The following is a 15,038-nucleotide window of genomic DNA, read 5'->3' as shown; positions in this document are numbered from 1 at the left end:
TTAGAGAACAAAACAAAAAAGAAAAGAAAATCATGATTAATATTTAAAAAATCAGAATTTATTCTTGATTTAAATGTCAATGAAAATGCAATGTGTTCCAAGAAAGATAACTCTTATCAATAACTTTTTGTTGACTAGAATCCTTCCACTAGTTTGAATACAATAGTGAACTCAATGATTCTTTTCTGCATCAAGAATCGAAAACTAAAAATTACTATTGCCTCAAACACATCCTGTGCACTATTTTTTTTTAAAAAATAATTTAATAATGCATCAAATAATCCAAATACAATTAAAATAGATGGCACAAATGAGTGGTGAACAGAATTCTTTACACTTGAAATAAATATAGTAAAATTTGTTTGTAACAGAAAAGAGTTCTCAGAGGACTGTGTACACATACCTATAGCGTAAACGTGAGGAGGGAGAGTCCCCAGTGACTTCCCTTTGTACTTTTTGATGGTGGCCGAGGTATACAAGTCAGGAATCTCATAGTACGGGTTAATGGCGATCAGGATGTTGGCAGTGTATGTCTGTAAGTAATGATCAGTAATCAAACAATAGGATGGCATTCAGGTGCAAATATAAACAAATCAGAATTGTTTGTAAAACTTCAAAACCTTGCCGAGGGAGGAGGGATCATGATCGATTTGCTTATAAAACTTTTTTCTAAATTAAAAATAAACAACAAACTTCACTGCATGATGAATATGATAGGATAATAATCTTTTTTTTCACATGGAGCTTTATTTGACAAGAAATATATCTCAGTGACTTACATAGATCTGGTTTTTCATGTATCGAATTCTCAAGTTGTTCAGGAGAGTGGCTTCATTCAGGTACATAAGAGCACCTACAAAACAAGACTTGACGTAGAACATTTACAGTATATCAAATAACATTAAAAGTTATGGTACAGGAATATAATTGATCATATTAAAAGTATATGTAGTACTCTGTGAAATCTATAAAATCTTGTCTTAAGCTGAGCTGGTAGTGTGGCTTACAAGGTGATATTAATTAAATTAAGTCTAAATTTCAATTTTAATTCACACCTATCTTCTTTAAAACAATAAGAACTTACAGTTGTCATCCACATCTTTGTTATCATATTCCTCCGCAGGAAACGTCCGATCGTAAATAGCATTGATTGTCTACAAAAAATCAACACATTCTAAGTAGATCATAAATTGTCAAATATAGCACTGATTATATACATGCAAACATACAAACAAACAATGCATTCTGTAAGTCATAGAATCATCTTACATTTCAAACTGATGAGTGACAGGGTCTGCTTGAAAATAAAACTAACAGAATAAGAAAAGGAGCAGATTGGATAAACCAAGCATCTTTACAAAAACTTTCAAGAGACTCTGAATAAAGGGAGAATAAAGGGAGATAATTACTAGGTTCCTATTTCCCGTCCCTGGGGCAAGACATTAAAATAAAGGATTTATTTTATTGGGACTCCAGTAGAAATTGTCATTTCAATCATCTTTCAATGCTGAATTACTTTTTAATTATACTGTTGACTTGATGTTACTACCACTAAATAAAGATGACTATACAAATGACTTAAAAAATTGTTAAAGGTAAGTTCTTTTTTTCTAATTATTTGGAAATCAATTATTTAGCATAAAATTATTACTTTCATACAATTACACAAATACAATTCAAAACTTTATATTTTTTATAAAACCATCTAATCAGAGCTTGAGAGAAATATCATTTTTATGAAACTATGCATTAAGACATCACAATATAATGAAGGATATTTATGAATGTACAAAATTGTCCTGTGAAACAAACTAATTTACAAAGACAAAACATTTGAATGACATTTTTTGATAAATGTACAAAATTATCCTGCAATTTGAAGTTTGACTTACAGTGCATTAAGCCAACACTACATAATGAAGGATTTTGATGAGTGTAATGTTACTGATTGTAACTTAGTAACTTACAGTGCCGGGAGCGTCGAATGGTTCTATGGCAATACTGTCGCTCCCGATGTCCACGATACGCCCCAGTTTGAACCCCTCAGTCGGGTGGGGCACCCAGACCTTCTTACCCCCGTCCATGGTCAGCTATCGAGATCTGGAAAATAAAAATCACTCATCAGACTTATTGTTCACAACAATCAATCAAGGCAAAAAGTGAAGTGTAATAAAGGCAAAAAATTGTACCAACTTCCTGGTAATTCTAAATTATGTGGATCTAGCTCTGTTTGTATCCAAAAATACTACAGGTTTGTGTACTGAATAACATGCCAGATAAAAATTATTTGCAGAGGAAAGTAGTGGCGTTGCCATAGGAAATTTATAATTTATATAACCTACATCTCTGCACAAATGAGACTGAATCTAAAATTTTCTGAAATGAGAGCTTTCAAGAAAAATTTGTGGAACAAATTTATTATTAATCAACCAATTTAAACACCATTCTATAAAACATACAGAAGTACAGTCACAAATAAATTGAAAAAAAACACTGGGTTACCATATTGGTAAAAAAACTTAATTAATTAGACATTGAATTTGATTGAAGACTGCTAGTATGTCAGAGTGTGAGGCCTTAGATCTAAAACAAAGGCCATGATGTTTGTTTATCAACATAATTAAGTTTTTGTTTCAGCATTTACATGTGTGTGAAATTAAAACAAATTGTTGAATTTTGGACATTATTCACAACTGAAATCAAGATAAAAGACACCAACTTCTATCAAATGGCAAAATATCAAGAGAAAGAATAAAGAAAATATCAAGTCTGCTAATTATCTCCCTTTGATAATATCTAGACTGGAGGAAAATTAAACCAAACATTAGATGATAACATAGCTGAGGCTCCACAATAATTAAATTCATTAATCAATTAAATGTTGGAAGCCAGGATACACAAGAATACACAGCTTCATCCTGGCTTTTTCCTTGTTTTAAGTTTATACAGTGTGTTGTTTTACAAGCAGGTACAGTCCATAGAGTTAATAAGTGTGAATACTATAAAGTGCACAGTGCATTATTTAATGTATCTGCCTGATGCATTTAATTAATTCACACCTGCCCACAAGAAAATTCTTCTTTTTAAGATACTAAAACAGACAACTTTATGTCCTTCATAGAGATTTTTACTCATTTTTCTGATGTTTGATTTGATGTAATTTTGACAGATAACAAGATTGAGAAGTGAGAAGTACAAGTGCACCAGTCCCATGTTTATAAAATTTACACCTATTTTATTACTGTAAAAACAATAACATGCCTTTCTATTGGAAGTTAAGTGTTAACTACAGAATGACTTTAATTATTCATAAATGATTACTAATGAAAGCCATTGTAACCATATTTGCTATATATGAAATATAGATGAGGTTTTCTATCAATAAACCAAAAAACCATTTAATTCAGTTGTACATGTTGTATATACATGTTTCATCATATGTTAACTGCAATAAACAATTTCGGTAAACCAACTATACTTAATGTCATATCTTTTATACATGATTTTTTGTCAGTTTGAAATCAATCTGCAACGATTAATTTTCTCTACTGAGGAAACGTGATTCTATAAATACAAAGCAAAATAAATGACTCAATCGCAACGATTTACATTTGTGACAGTAAGTTTGTCGCAAAACTCGAAGATATATCTTGCACATGAATTAAAGTTGGTTACAATTATTAAAATCAGATTAACTTTTACTGGCAGAAGAAATATGATAATTTTCATGAAGATATAGAAAAAAGGGGGGAGCAATGTTTGAAATTAATTATGTTTTTAATTTAATGAAGGTAATATTTTGAACATTAAATTATTTACAGATGAATGGGAATGCATGCTGCTTGTAAATACCAAGACCCTCTCTCAAGCAAGATTTTTTTTTAATATCAAAGGGAAACAATTAACCAATACCACAGATGAAGTATATTTGGCATATGAATGGTCTTTCAATTGTGGCAGAAAAATGAAAAACAAACTATTCCATACAAGCCTATGATGGCGGCCAGTCCATTTATATCATGTATATATACAGATGTTTTCAGAAAACATACATTGACTGTCAGACAGCATTATTCAATTAAAGTAATCCTATTACAATAGCCACATAGTATTGTCACCTACTGCCCTACACTTAAATCAATACAATAAATCTGTACTGTTACAATGTAGCAGCATAATTAGTAGATTTGTCACCCAATGAATTAATAATTTCTCCTCTTTCTCTTGATCTTTTGTATTACATGTATGTACATAACTGCAGTAGCAAATATTCATCATATTTATAAAATAAATCTTTTTACCAAAATTCTGTACATTCTTTGTGAACGTGTTGGGCCTATATTTACATGTACACTTAATATTATAATGAATATTTGCTGTTTCAGGTAGAGTCTCGTTAGAGAAAATGTAGAACATTTTGAATGTAGAAGAAAATAAACAGTTACTGAAGGTTAAAATTATTTAAATCATTGAAAATCTCGTAAAGTCTGTGCATGCATAGTTTCACCCTAAAATATTATAACAAATTTTACAAAAAATATAAGTACATGTATAATCTACATTCTACTATAGTCACATATAGATAACATTTATCGATAGATTTCTTCTTTAAAATCTTTCACAGGAAATAACCTGCTCTATAAATCTTCAGTAACTGATAGTACATACACATAAATCATTGATGCAGTAAAGTGGTGTGGGTACATACAGACAGAATTATCTATAGTCAGCAATATTACACACCTGTCTCTCCTAGCTGTTGCCATGGAAACAAATATCAATATCTACCTGAGTTTTTGAAAGCAAAGCTGAAAGCTAATATTTCTTTCCTATTGATTTAGAATTTACTTCTCTTAAATACAATGTACAGTAGTGCACAATATGTCATGATATATTAGTGGCTCATCATTCTTCTCTATGCTATCAAAGACATGCAGCTATGACCTGAATTTAGTGCCTTTAGTTCTTGTATAATAAAATACAATCATGACATTTATCATAATTTTGGAAAGATGAAGCTTCCCCCTTTATAGGGGGGGGGGGGGGCTGGTGCATGACAATTTTCATTCCCTTTAATTTTTTTCTCTGATCTATACCAGTCATGACAGAAATTTGACAAACATAATTAATATTTATCATTATACCATACATGAAGAATACAAAATTTTTACATGCATGTATAGTTGTATACTTCTTCAAACATCAATGCAATTAATTAATGCATGATTTATTCAGATCTTTAATAAAACGTGAAATTATAAACAAGTGTATAACCAACATATTGACAATGTTATTTATGCACTGGTCAACTTCTTCAGTTTATTTAATTTTTTAATCATGTTAATGTGTATTTGACGGCACTAGCTGTCGATTAGCCCATTGCATGCCAGCCTGCACATTAGATTACCTGGCAGCAAATTTTCTCCCTCATTAACCCTGAAGATTGAAAGTTTCCAGATAAGATACGAAGGACGGTGATCCGCCCCAACTATCAAACATGAAACAACGGATTGGAATGTCCATATTATCAAATCCCAGCCCCTGTTACGTAACATTTAAAACACAATAAAATGATTTAATCTGCAATCATTACATGTCAAATCATATACCCTGCGGGTATAACCGCTTATCGCGACTGAAGAAAAAAAAGCTTCAAAAAATAGGTGGATCCAGTTATGCACTTCAACGAAAAATCAACAAGGTCTGATGGGAAAACAGAGTTCCCGCTCAAACGGAGAGACTGCGAGTAATTCCTGAAAAGAAACTGACTTACTTTGGAAAACTACCTGACAATACATAAAAACAATCACTCACCTGTCCTGAGGGACGGTATTTCGTCGTCTCAAAGGTCTACGCCAACCTCAGGTGTGACTTCCGGTTACAGGTACCGGTGAATTGACATTCTATAAATAGACTTGCGTAGTCAGTTGCGCACCGAATGACTTGAACAGGTATGGGTAAAGCTAATAAACGGAAATTACGGGGAAATACTTATGATTGAGATGAATAGCATTTATTATTGAGATGAATTTCATATAACAGTTAATATTGCAATGAGTTCTCTCTATTTTTTTTTTTTTACAAAATACATTAGGTTTAATTTTTAGTGTTAAACTTATTTCTGGTCATATCATATTTATTTATTTATTTATTTATTTATTTATTTATTTATTTATTTATTTATTTATTTATTTATTTATTTATTTATTATTATTATTTTTTTTTTTACATATATTCAGAATATTTGTTCTTGCCAAGCTCCCACATAGGACTGATAAGTATCTTTGAATACCTGGCATCAAATTTACACTGTGAAGCGCAGATCTAGAGGGGGTCGGGGTCCACCTACACCCCCTAGAATTTACAGAGTCGTCATGAAAAAGCGGTCCCCTCCTTGAAAGAGGGTTTTCAAATTTGGGGAACGAATTTATTATTCTTTTCCATGTGAAGAAATTTCTGGGTTGACCCCCCCCCCCCCCCACACACACACACACACAAGAAAAGTCCCTGGATCCGTGATATGTATCTAAACTCTTCCAATGTGTATTATTATAAAGTTTATGAACTTACAGGCGCGTAGCATCGTTTTTGAAAGTGTGTGTGTGTGTGGGGGGGGGGGGGGGGGGCAGCCAGAATTTTTTTTACTTATCTGAAAATGTTGACAAGCAAAAAAAAAAAAAAAAAAAAAACAGAAAAAAATTGCCAAAAGTCGAAAATCCTTTTTCGGGGGGGGGGGGGGGGGGGGGGGGGGACGTAAACTTTTTCTCAGTGTCTACTACTCTAAGTACCAATTCTAATGCTACATTTTCGGTGCATCACTAAAAGTTGGGGGGGGGGGCAACCAGGCGTTCAATTAACATTTCCTAGTATAAGTAAGGTTGGTAAAAAAAAAGTGCCCCCCCCCCCCTGTTGCTACGCCCCTGACTTAACCATTTATTATTTTAAAAAATTATCTCCTTAAATTCTTTAATCGACTTTTTTGAAGATTTTGAATGTATGGATTATTTTTTTTTTTTAATTGTACATTCGTACTGATTCGTAAGATTTAAAAGACTAACTTGTAAACAAATTTTATAAAATTTAGTTGTAAAAGAAGGTTTTATATATACCCATATACGTATACTCGCCCCCCCCCCTTCCCGCACGAAATAGGATTTTTGCTTTTCAAAGTCTTTCCCATCATTTTTTTTCATTGTGCTGCCATCTTAATTCAGATCTGAAACAATATTTATGTCTGGTATGGTACCACTTACTTTAAAAAGAAAAAGACATACGTTTATTTAAAAATATTTACATTTGCAAATGTTTTCCTTTATATAACACTACTGAAAGCAATGTGTATCTATAACTGTATAAATACAGGTACGGGGTCAAGAGGTCATAGATGTGCGTATGGATAATCGTTTGACGTAATTTCTCAGTGACGTCATAAAGGGTCGACGCGCGTTCAGAGGATTACATACATGCCGTTGGGTTTGAAAAATAACGCATTTCACACGTTAAAAGTCACGGCAAATATAAAGTATGAATAAGTCACAAATGTAAATATAAGTAATAAGGTATCATTTTAAAACATCTATCGGGCTATAAATACGGGTTGGTACGAGATTAAATTCATCATAAAGCCCTTTGGGCTTTATGGAATTTAATCTCGTGACCAACCCGTATTTATATCCCGATAGATGTTTAAAAAATGATACCTTATTTCTTAAATAAAAATGAAAAAATAAATAAATAAAAGAATACAAATGATAACAATGTAAAATGAAGGAAATAGACAAAATAAATGATCATGAATTATGATTTTTCTTTAATTAAACTGAGCCAATTTTACATTCACTGGTATCCCAGATTCATGATTCATGATATTTTTCTAATTTGGGTACAAAAACATGTACGTAATAGCTTTCTCATTATTAATATTACATGTACCAGTTATCCTATAGTTTTCAGAACTAGTTTACTTCCAGTATTTTTTTTTTTTAAGTTCTGACTGTAAATTTAAAAAAAAAAAACCTTCCTCTTTGTCACCTGTCAAATAATTCATTTTGTCACCTCTTTCACAAAGCTGTGTAATGCAGAGCTATAATTTCCCCCCAAAGTTCTCCTATAATTATGATTCTATTGATATTCGTCAACATAACCCCTACCTGTTTTGCTTTGCAGCCTATATAATCTTAGTATACAATTACAGTGGATGACAAGTCGCATAAGTCATTTAGCATCAGAAATTAAGGGAGAAGACGATCAGATGCGGTTCTCAGGGGAAACGGTGCTAGCATTTTCTTTCCTAAGCAAATTAATCATTCATTTTTTTTTAACCAAAAACATTTTTTGTTTTTTAAAAAAAATCATAAAATGATTGTTGAGGGTCCCTTAAAAAATAACAAAGTGGAAAAACCTGGATTGGTTTCTAAATAATATCTCAGTTTATTATCATTTTTTTTTTTTTAGTAAACCGGAAAACTCTTTTCATTCATATAACATTGCACAGGCTTTTTGTTCAGTTAGAATTAGAATTTTGTTTCCTTGAATTTGTGATTGCGAAGGGAATATGCAATATTTGTACATATTTAGTTTTTTTTAAGTTCATTAGGCCTACATGTACCCGGTAGACAGGGGATGCTCACTCCTCCATGACACCAGATTCCCTTTTTGATGTTAAAAGGTCCGTGTTTTCTTTGCTCAGGATATGTATTGTTTGAATGGAGTTTGAGTTTGAGCTTGAATACACTGTTTGTTATCTCATTGTGCTTCATTGTCCCCCGCTTTCGCGAAAGCGAGGGGACATTAAATCTCATTCGTCTGTCCGTCTGTCCGTCCGTCTGTCTGTCTGTCTGTCAGTCTGTCCGTCCGTCACAAAAACTTTAACCTTGCCCATAACTTTTGATTTAGTGGAGCTATGACTTTCATATTTCACATGTGTATTCCTTGTGACAAAACCTTTCTTTCGGTGCCACTAAATTTGACCTTTTGACCTTGACCTTGGAGTTTGACCCACTTTTACACAAAAATTCCAAACTTTTACTTTGGTCATACCTTTTGAATGGTAGGAACTAGGACTTTTATATTTCATATATGTATTGTTTGTAGCAAGACCTTTTATTGGATACCAACAACTTTGACCTTTTGACCCTGACCTTGGAGATTTATGTACTTATGAAAAAAAACTTTAACTTTAACCAAAACTTTTGAATGGTAGGGACTAGGGCTTTCATACTTCACATACATAATCCTTGTAAGAAGACCTTTCATTAAATACCAAGAACTTTGATCATTTGACCTTGACCTTGGAGTTTGACCTACTTTTTAAAAACAATAACCTTGGTTATAACTTTTGAACGGTGGATACTAGGACTTTCACATTTTACATATGTATTCTTTGTGGCAAGACCTTTCATTGGATATCAACAATTTTGACCTTTTGACCTTGACCTTGGAGATTTGTGTACTTACGAAAAAATTTTAACCTTGATCAAAATTTTTGAATGGTAGGGGCTAGGGCTTTCATACTTCACAAATGTAATCCTTGTGAGAAGACCTTTCATTAAATAACAAGAACTTTGATCCTTTGACCTTGACCTTAGAGTTTGACCTACTTTTCAAAAACTTTGACCTTGGCCACAACTTTGGAACAGTAGATACTGGGACTTTCATATTTCACATATGCATTCTTTTTGGCAAGACCTTTCATTTGATACCAACAACCTTGACCTTTTGACCTTGACCTTGGACATTTTTGTACTAATAAAAAACTTAAATCTTGACTATAACTTTTGAATGGTAAGGACTAGGACTTTCATACTTCAAATATGTAATCCTTATGAGAAAACTTTACATTGGATACCAAGAACTTTAACCCTTTGACATTGACCTTGAGTTCAGTGATGATTTCTAAATAAATGACATAGGATAGGTGTTCATATTACACACAATACATCATAAAAAATGACATCTCACCCACAATGACACCGAAAGCGGGGGACCACAATTCCTTGAATTTGCTTGTTTGATTAGGTTCTGAGGGGAAACGATACTGACATTTTATTTTACCAGAGACAAATTAAAAAAAATCTTGCTGATGCCGCTTGAAAAATAACAAAGTGGGAAAAGCTGGGATGAGGGAAACTGGATATGGAAAACAGATCGAACACGATTTCCAGAATAAAAACTACTAGTATATTTACAAACAACAATGCATGTACAATTTATGCAGTGTATTGATAATTTAAAACAATTTAGTTCCTGAATATCTTAGCCACACTCTCCTAAATGTGCGTCGTAATTAAAAAAAAACAGTTCAAGAAATTCACAAAACTATATATGGTACATGTATACTTTAATATAAATTACAAACCTATCGGTTTATGTCTATTCCCGTCATTTAAAAGAATAACCCCCCTCCCGGCTGTAAAAAAAAACTTCCTCGTCTTTGACTTTTAAAAATAAATCATACATATCTTTAAGAAAATACTTCCATCACTTCCGGCGATAACATGCGAGGCTTTGTCACCATAAGTGAATTCAATTTAATTTGCTTGTCACATGACATATTTAACCAATGGGTAAACCGCTGTACCAAGTAATTGATATCCTCTGTTGATTGTAATTTTGCGTTATTTTATTGTAATTCATAATATTCAAAATACTTTCATCAATATTAAATGACAGGTTTTTAAAAATATTTTATACGTGTCATACCTTTCTATAAACATTTCTAAATATATTATGTAACATTACAACAATTAATCATGGTCCTACAGTGTAGCTTGGAAATCGATTTATTAAAAGTCGATGATGAGAAAGTATGTGCTTTTTTTACAGCCGGGTGGGGGGTTATTCTTTAAAATGACGGGAATAAACATAAACTGATAGGTTTGTAATTTACATTAAAGTATACATGTACACTATACCATATATAGTTCTCCGAATTTCTCGAACTGTTTGATTTCTTTTAGTCTTGAGGACACACGCTCAAAACAGTTTTTAAAAACTGAAAACACAATCCCATATCAAAAAAGTTGTAAGATTGCCACCAGTATCTCTTTCTCTAGAAAACAAGAGTGAAATATAAACTCATTCATAGTTCTTTGAGACGTATCATTTCAACTGAATATCGTTAAGTGCTAAAACGTGTCAGATCGATTTATCTGTGTCGATTTGAAGGTCATAGCAGGAGACCTCTTTGGTTCTGAATCCTAAGAATATATATAAAACAGGTCTTCTTTAAGAGACAAAATTACTACATTTGGCAATTGCAACATCCTGAAACATGGTCTCAAAATATCTACCATTTATGTGTGTATTTGTAATTGGCATTTTCAGAAAAGCATTTATACACTATACAACAGGCGTAGGAAGAAAATTGTTTGCATAGACCATTTAAATATTAAAGAATAGTAAGAAAAGAGAGAAAAAAAGATGTACGTGCAAGTACTAGTCACTTTTCAAGAAAAAAAAAATCTCAGGGCATTTCAGCATTTTGTGTCTATTGCTGTAGTACTGAAATGTTTAAATTAATAAAAAATTGTGGACAGGGCAAACAGTATGGGTCCTTAAAAAATCATTGGTGGGATCAGGGGCCTACTAGAAGCGTCCCCTGCATGGAACCTTGCAATATGTATTGCTAAGATACAAGCACATGAAGGACATGTATACATAGTCTTAAAGTGTATGTTTGTAGAGTCAAAGAATGAAAAAATGCTACATTTAATACTTTTAGAAGTAAACAATAACTTCTAATCATTTCACAATTACAACTTTTTGGCTATGAGCTACATGTGTTCGTATTCCAATATGTCTGTCGTATTCTACTCTATATATTTTTACTCAGTCTGGTTAGACCACTTTTTAATGTTCGGGTAGGGACAGGTAAATTGACATGGGAATAGATGGGAAACAAATTATTAAATGTAAACACATATAATTTCTGTAAAAATAGTGATTAATTAAACCAGGCAGAATAGGGGACTTGTACATGTAGATTGGCTCTTTTAAATAATAAATCTGACTTTTTTTCTAATATTCCAAAGAAAGGTTAGACTTGTACAAATATTTCAAAGAAATTGAAGCACATAAATTAATTATATACGTTATTTATTTATTTGAATATCACATTGCATATGCCCTTAAATTTTTTTCAGTGAATCTATTTTTTCTCTAAATTTTGCCTTTTTAATAAATCTCATCATTATAAGCTCCAAAAACAAAGAAATGGACAAGTTTTTTTTTTTGGAAGGACCATTTTTAATGCTAAAATGCATATATTGAAATGAAATTTATATTTTTACATACATCTTTTTATTTTCTGTCTTAAAATGTATAGTAAAATCTAAAAAGAGATATATAGTTGGTCTTATTGCTATGAAAACAAGTTAACCATCAAAACATCTATTGTTATTTGCAAGTGGTAAAGGGAAGAATTAGGATTCTTCAAAAACGGAATACCGGTAGGTAGAGGACACCCTTGCACAACTAATGGTAACCATTTTTATATAAATGTATGCAAACAAATACAGTAGTGAACACATACCAATTTATTTTGGAGTATTTAATAGAATAATTAAACAAATTTGTTATATTAACTTTTACAAACATTCTCTAATTAAAATAATATTCCTCAAAATATCATGATTTCATTGACTTTGTATAAGTTAACTATAAAACTTGGTGGTGACTCTTACTTTCACTGTAAACAAACAATTATTTGTGACGATTTTTATTCACTTCTTCTTTATTTGAAATAAAGCCACTATTTTGCAAATATTTTGGCGATAAACAAATGAAAAACCAATTAAATAATTGGTTCGAGGCGATAAGTAATTGAGAATAAAAAATCACAAAAGTTGAAATATTTTTTGCACGTGAATAAAAACTGATTCCCAGTATCAGACATTTATATAAAATCTTAAATTAAAAAAAAATGACAGTTATGCTTCCAACTATGACAAATAATTCATTTACAAAAAAGAAGTAAAATTTGTTTTAAACAAACTATTCTGGTAAATTATGCAAATATAAATTAAAAAAAAAATAAGGAAAATCAACAAAAGCTATTGCGAAGTATTGAATCACAGAGTAATTTTGAACATATCGTCAGTCTTCGGAATTTTTCTTCAATCCGAGTGGACTTCCGAACCTCCTCGTGGGTTTTTATTCCGGATAGTCCTGAGTTTCCGTGTTATACATTCCAGCTTTGGTGAAAAGTGTTTGGTATGATTTTCTGAGATAGGCGTGTTCAGGTGTTTTACTGGAGGTCGTGTAGTCCCACGAATGGCGGTGACAAATCTGGACTTTTCCTCTGCTGAACTGTTTAAAAAAAATAAGTTATGTATCCTTACTAGTACTCACATTGAAAAGAGATGAAGTATGAAAAAAATAAATGATTGAAACCATTTCTCCAAGGTACACGATTAAATATTTCAAAAAAAAAATTTTTTTTAGAAAGTTAAATGGGAGAAACCGGACCTGCTGCAAAATTTGTAAGTCCGATGTGGCAGATTGTCTATAGGTGACTGTGTAATGTTCCATTGGTACAGAGCCCCGGATTTTCCTGTGACGACATCAAGAACCATGTCTTGGACGGGAATGACGGTGCGGAATATTTCTGACGAGCAGGGACAGTCAACCTTCCCCTCCTCAGTTTTCTACAATAATTATTTAATGATTTTTTATATTGGTTTTAATTCGTATATATTTAACTTACTGAGTACTTTACATTTAGTTCGTTAAGACATGTTAGCATGATCATTCCCTCACGGCACCTGATCACATCTCTGATGTTTTGGAGGTCTTAGTCCCCCCCCCCCCCTCCTATTTCAATTGTTTTATGACCTTTATGACCAATAAAAATTGGGATATTTTTTTTACATTTAAGGAAATAAAATTTCAAATTGAGCACTTGTTTATTTAATCTGTCTTTACAAGATGATTTTTTTGAATTAATGAAGATGATTTTATTGCTTTCATTAAAATTGACTTCCTTACCTTTTTTCTGCAGATAATAACCAGCCCTGAGCGGAATACAAACACGGAGGTGATAACGTGGCAAGCCTGAGATTTCCTGCCGATGATATCGCCGATATTACACCAACTCACTACTCCATAAGTACAGAGGTCTCCCACATTCAGTTGTATTTTCTGAAAAAAGTACCTCACAGTTACGACACAGTTACGATAACCCTTAACGAAGGATTAGCTAAGGCATGGTATATGTTTTGCTTTTAGCGAAAGTTTCAAATAGAAGATTTTTTTCAGCAGAAAAGTAAATCAAATCATAGAAGAAAATGTTACCTTAATTAAAGAATGGTCCAGGAAAACATACAGAGTTTAATTTAATAGGCCTGCTGACTTTGTGAAAGTTTATGAAAGTGTGCATGCGCTCTTCCAAATCAGAAAACGTTTCTGCACAGTTCATACTTCTTTCACATGAGTAAGATGCGAGATCTTGTCAGTACTTGTAAAATTGTTATGTACTTATGACATTACATTGTTTTACTTATTTTAGTATTGTTGTGTACTTTATTTACGACTGATAACTGCAAACTGGAGAAAACATACGACCTAGCTTTGTCGATACGTTGAAATTGTAATTTACTTAATGCTTAGCATTTTCAATACATGGACATGTATCACTGTTTGTACTTATAACATAATATTGTTGATTTTCGTTATATTGTTGTGTTCTTGCGATTTTGTATTGTCGATGCATGTACCAGTGTCTCGTTCGTGCATTGCTTTGTCGATACAGAATAGTGTTGTGTTTCTTTGCACATGACATTGTCAAACCATGTTATATTGTTATGTTCGTTGCACGTGACATTGTCAAACCTGGTTATATAGTTGTGTTCTTAAGACATTCAATTTATATTATATTGTTGTGTTCTTAGAATATCAGCAGTAATTATATGTGCATGTTACACTTAAATGCAGCCTAAATTATCGAAACCTGACACTTTTTCGTGTATATACTTAAAATAATAATGACTGATCATTGTTGATAATTATGTTCCCCAAACGAAGTTGGGGAACATATTGTT

General features: G+C 32.1%; 2 protein-coding genes across 2 annotated transcripts; both read right to left on the bottom strand.

Annotated features, from left to right (window-relative positions):
- Window positions 1–403: 403 nt before the first annotated feature.
- Window positions 404–5,937, bottom strand: LOC134271259 (unconventional myosin-VI-like; the record flags this gene model as incomplete). The annotated part of the gene is made up of 5 exons (XM_062753490.1): window positions 5,815–5,937; window positions 1,968–2,100; window positions 1,085–1,154; window positions 780–853; window positions 404–533 (listed from the first exon to the last, which is right to left on the bottom strand). Coding segments are annotated over exons 2-5 (391 nt in total), but the record flags the coding sequence as incomplete, so codon positions are not given.
- A 7,062-nt stretch (window positions 5,938–12,999) lies between these two features.
- On the bottom strand, window positions 13,000–14,139 carry LOC134271258 (protein still life, isoforms C/SIF type 2-like; the record flags this gene model as incomplete). The annotated part of the gene is made up of 3 exons (XM_062753489.1): window positions 13,000–13,308; window positions 13,468–13,646; window positions 13,987–14,139. Coding segments are annotated over 3 exons (525 nt in total), but the record flags the coding sequence as incomplete, so codon positions are not given.
- Window positions 14,140–15,038: the final 899 nt, after the last annotated feature.

This window comes from Saccostrea cucullata, unplaced genomic scaffold (genome assembly GCF_032062105.1).
Source record: "Saccostrea cucullata isolate Sc308-1 unplaced genomic scaffold, CSIRO_AGI_Scuc_v1 ctg10926, whole genome shotgun sequence".
NCBI classification, from domain to species: domain Eukaryota; kingdom Metazoa; phylum Mollusca; class Bivalvia; order Ostreida; family Ostreidae; genus Saccostrea; species Saccostrea cuccullata.
Note: the sequence above shows the minus strand (reverse complement) of the source record. Positions and strands in the feature narration are given on the sequence as shown.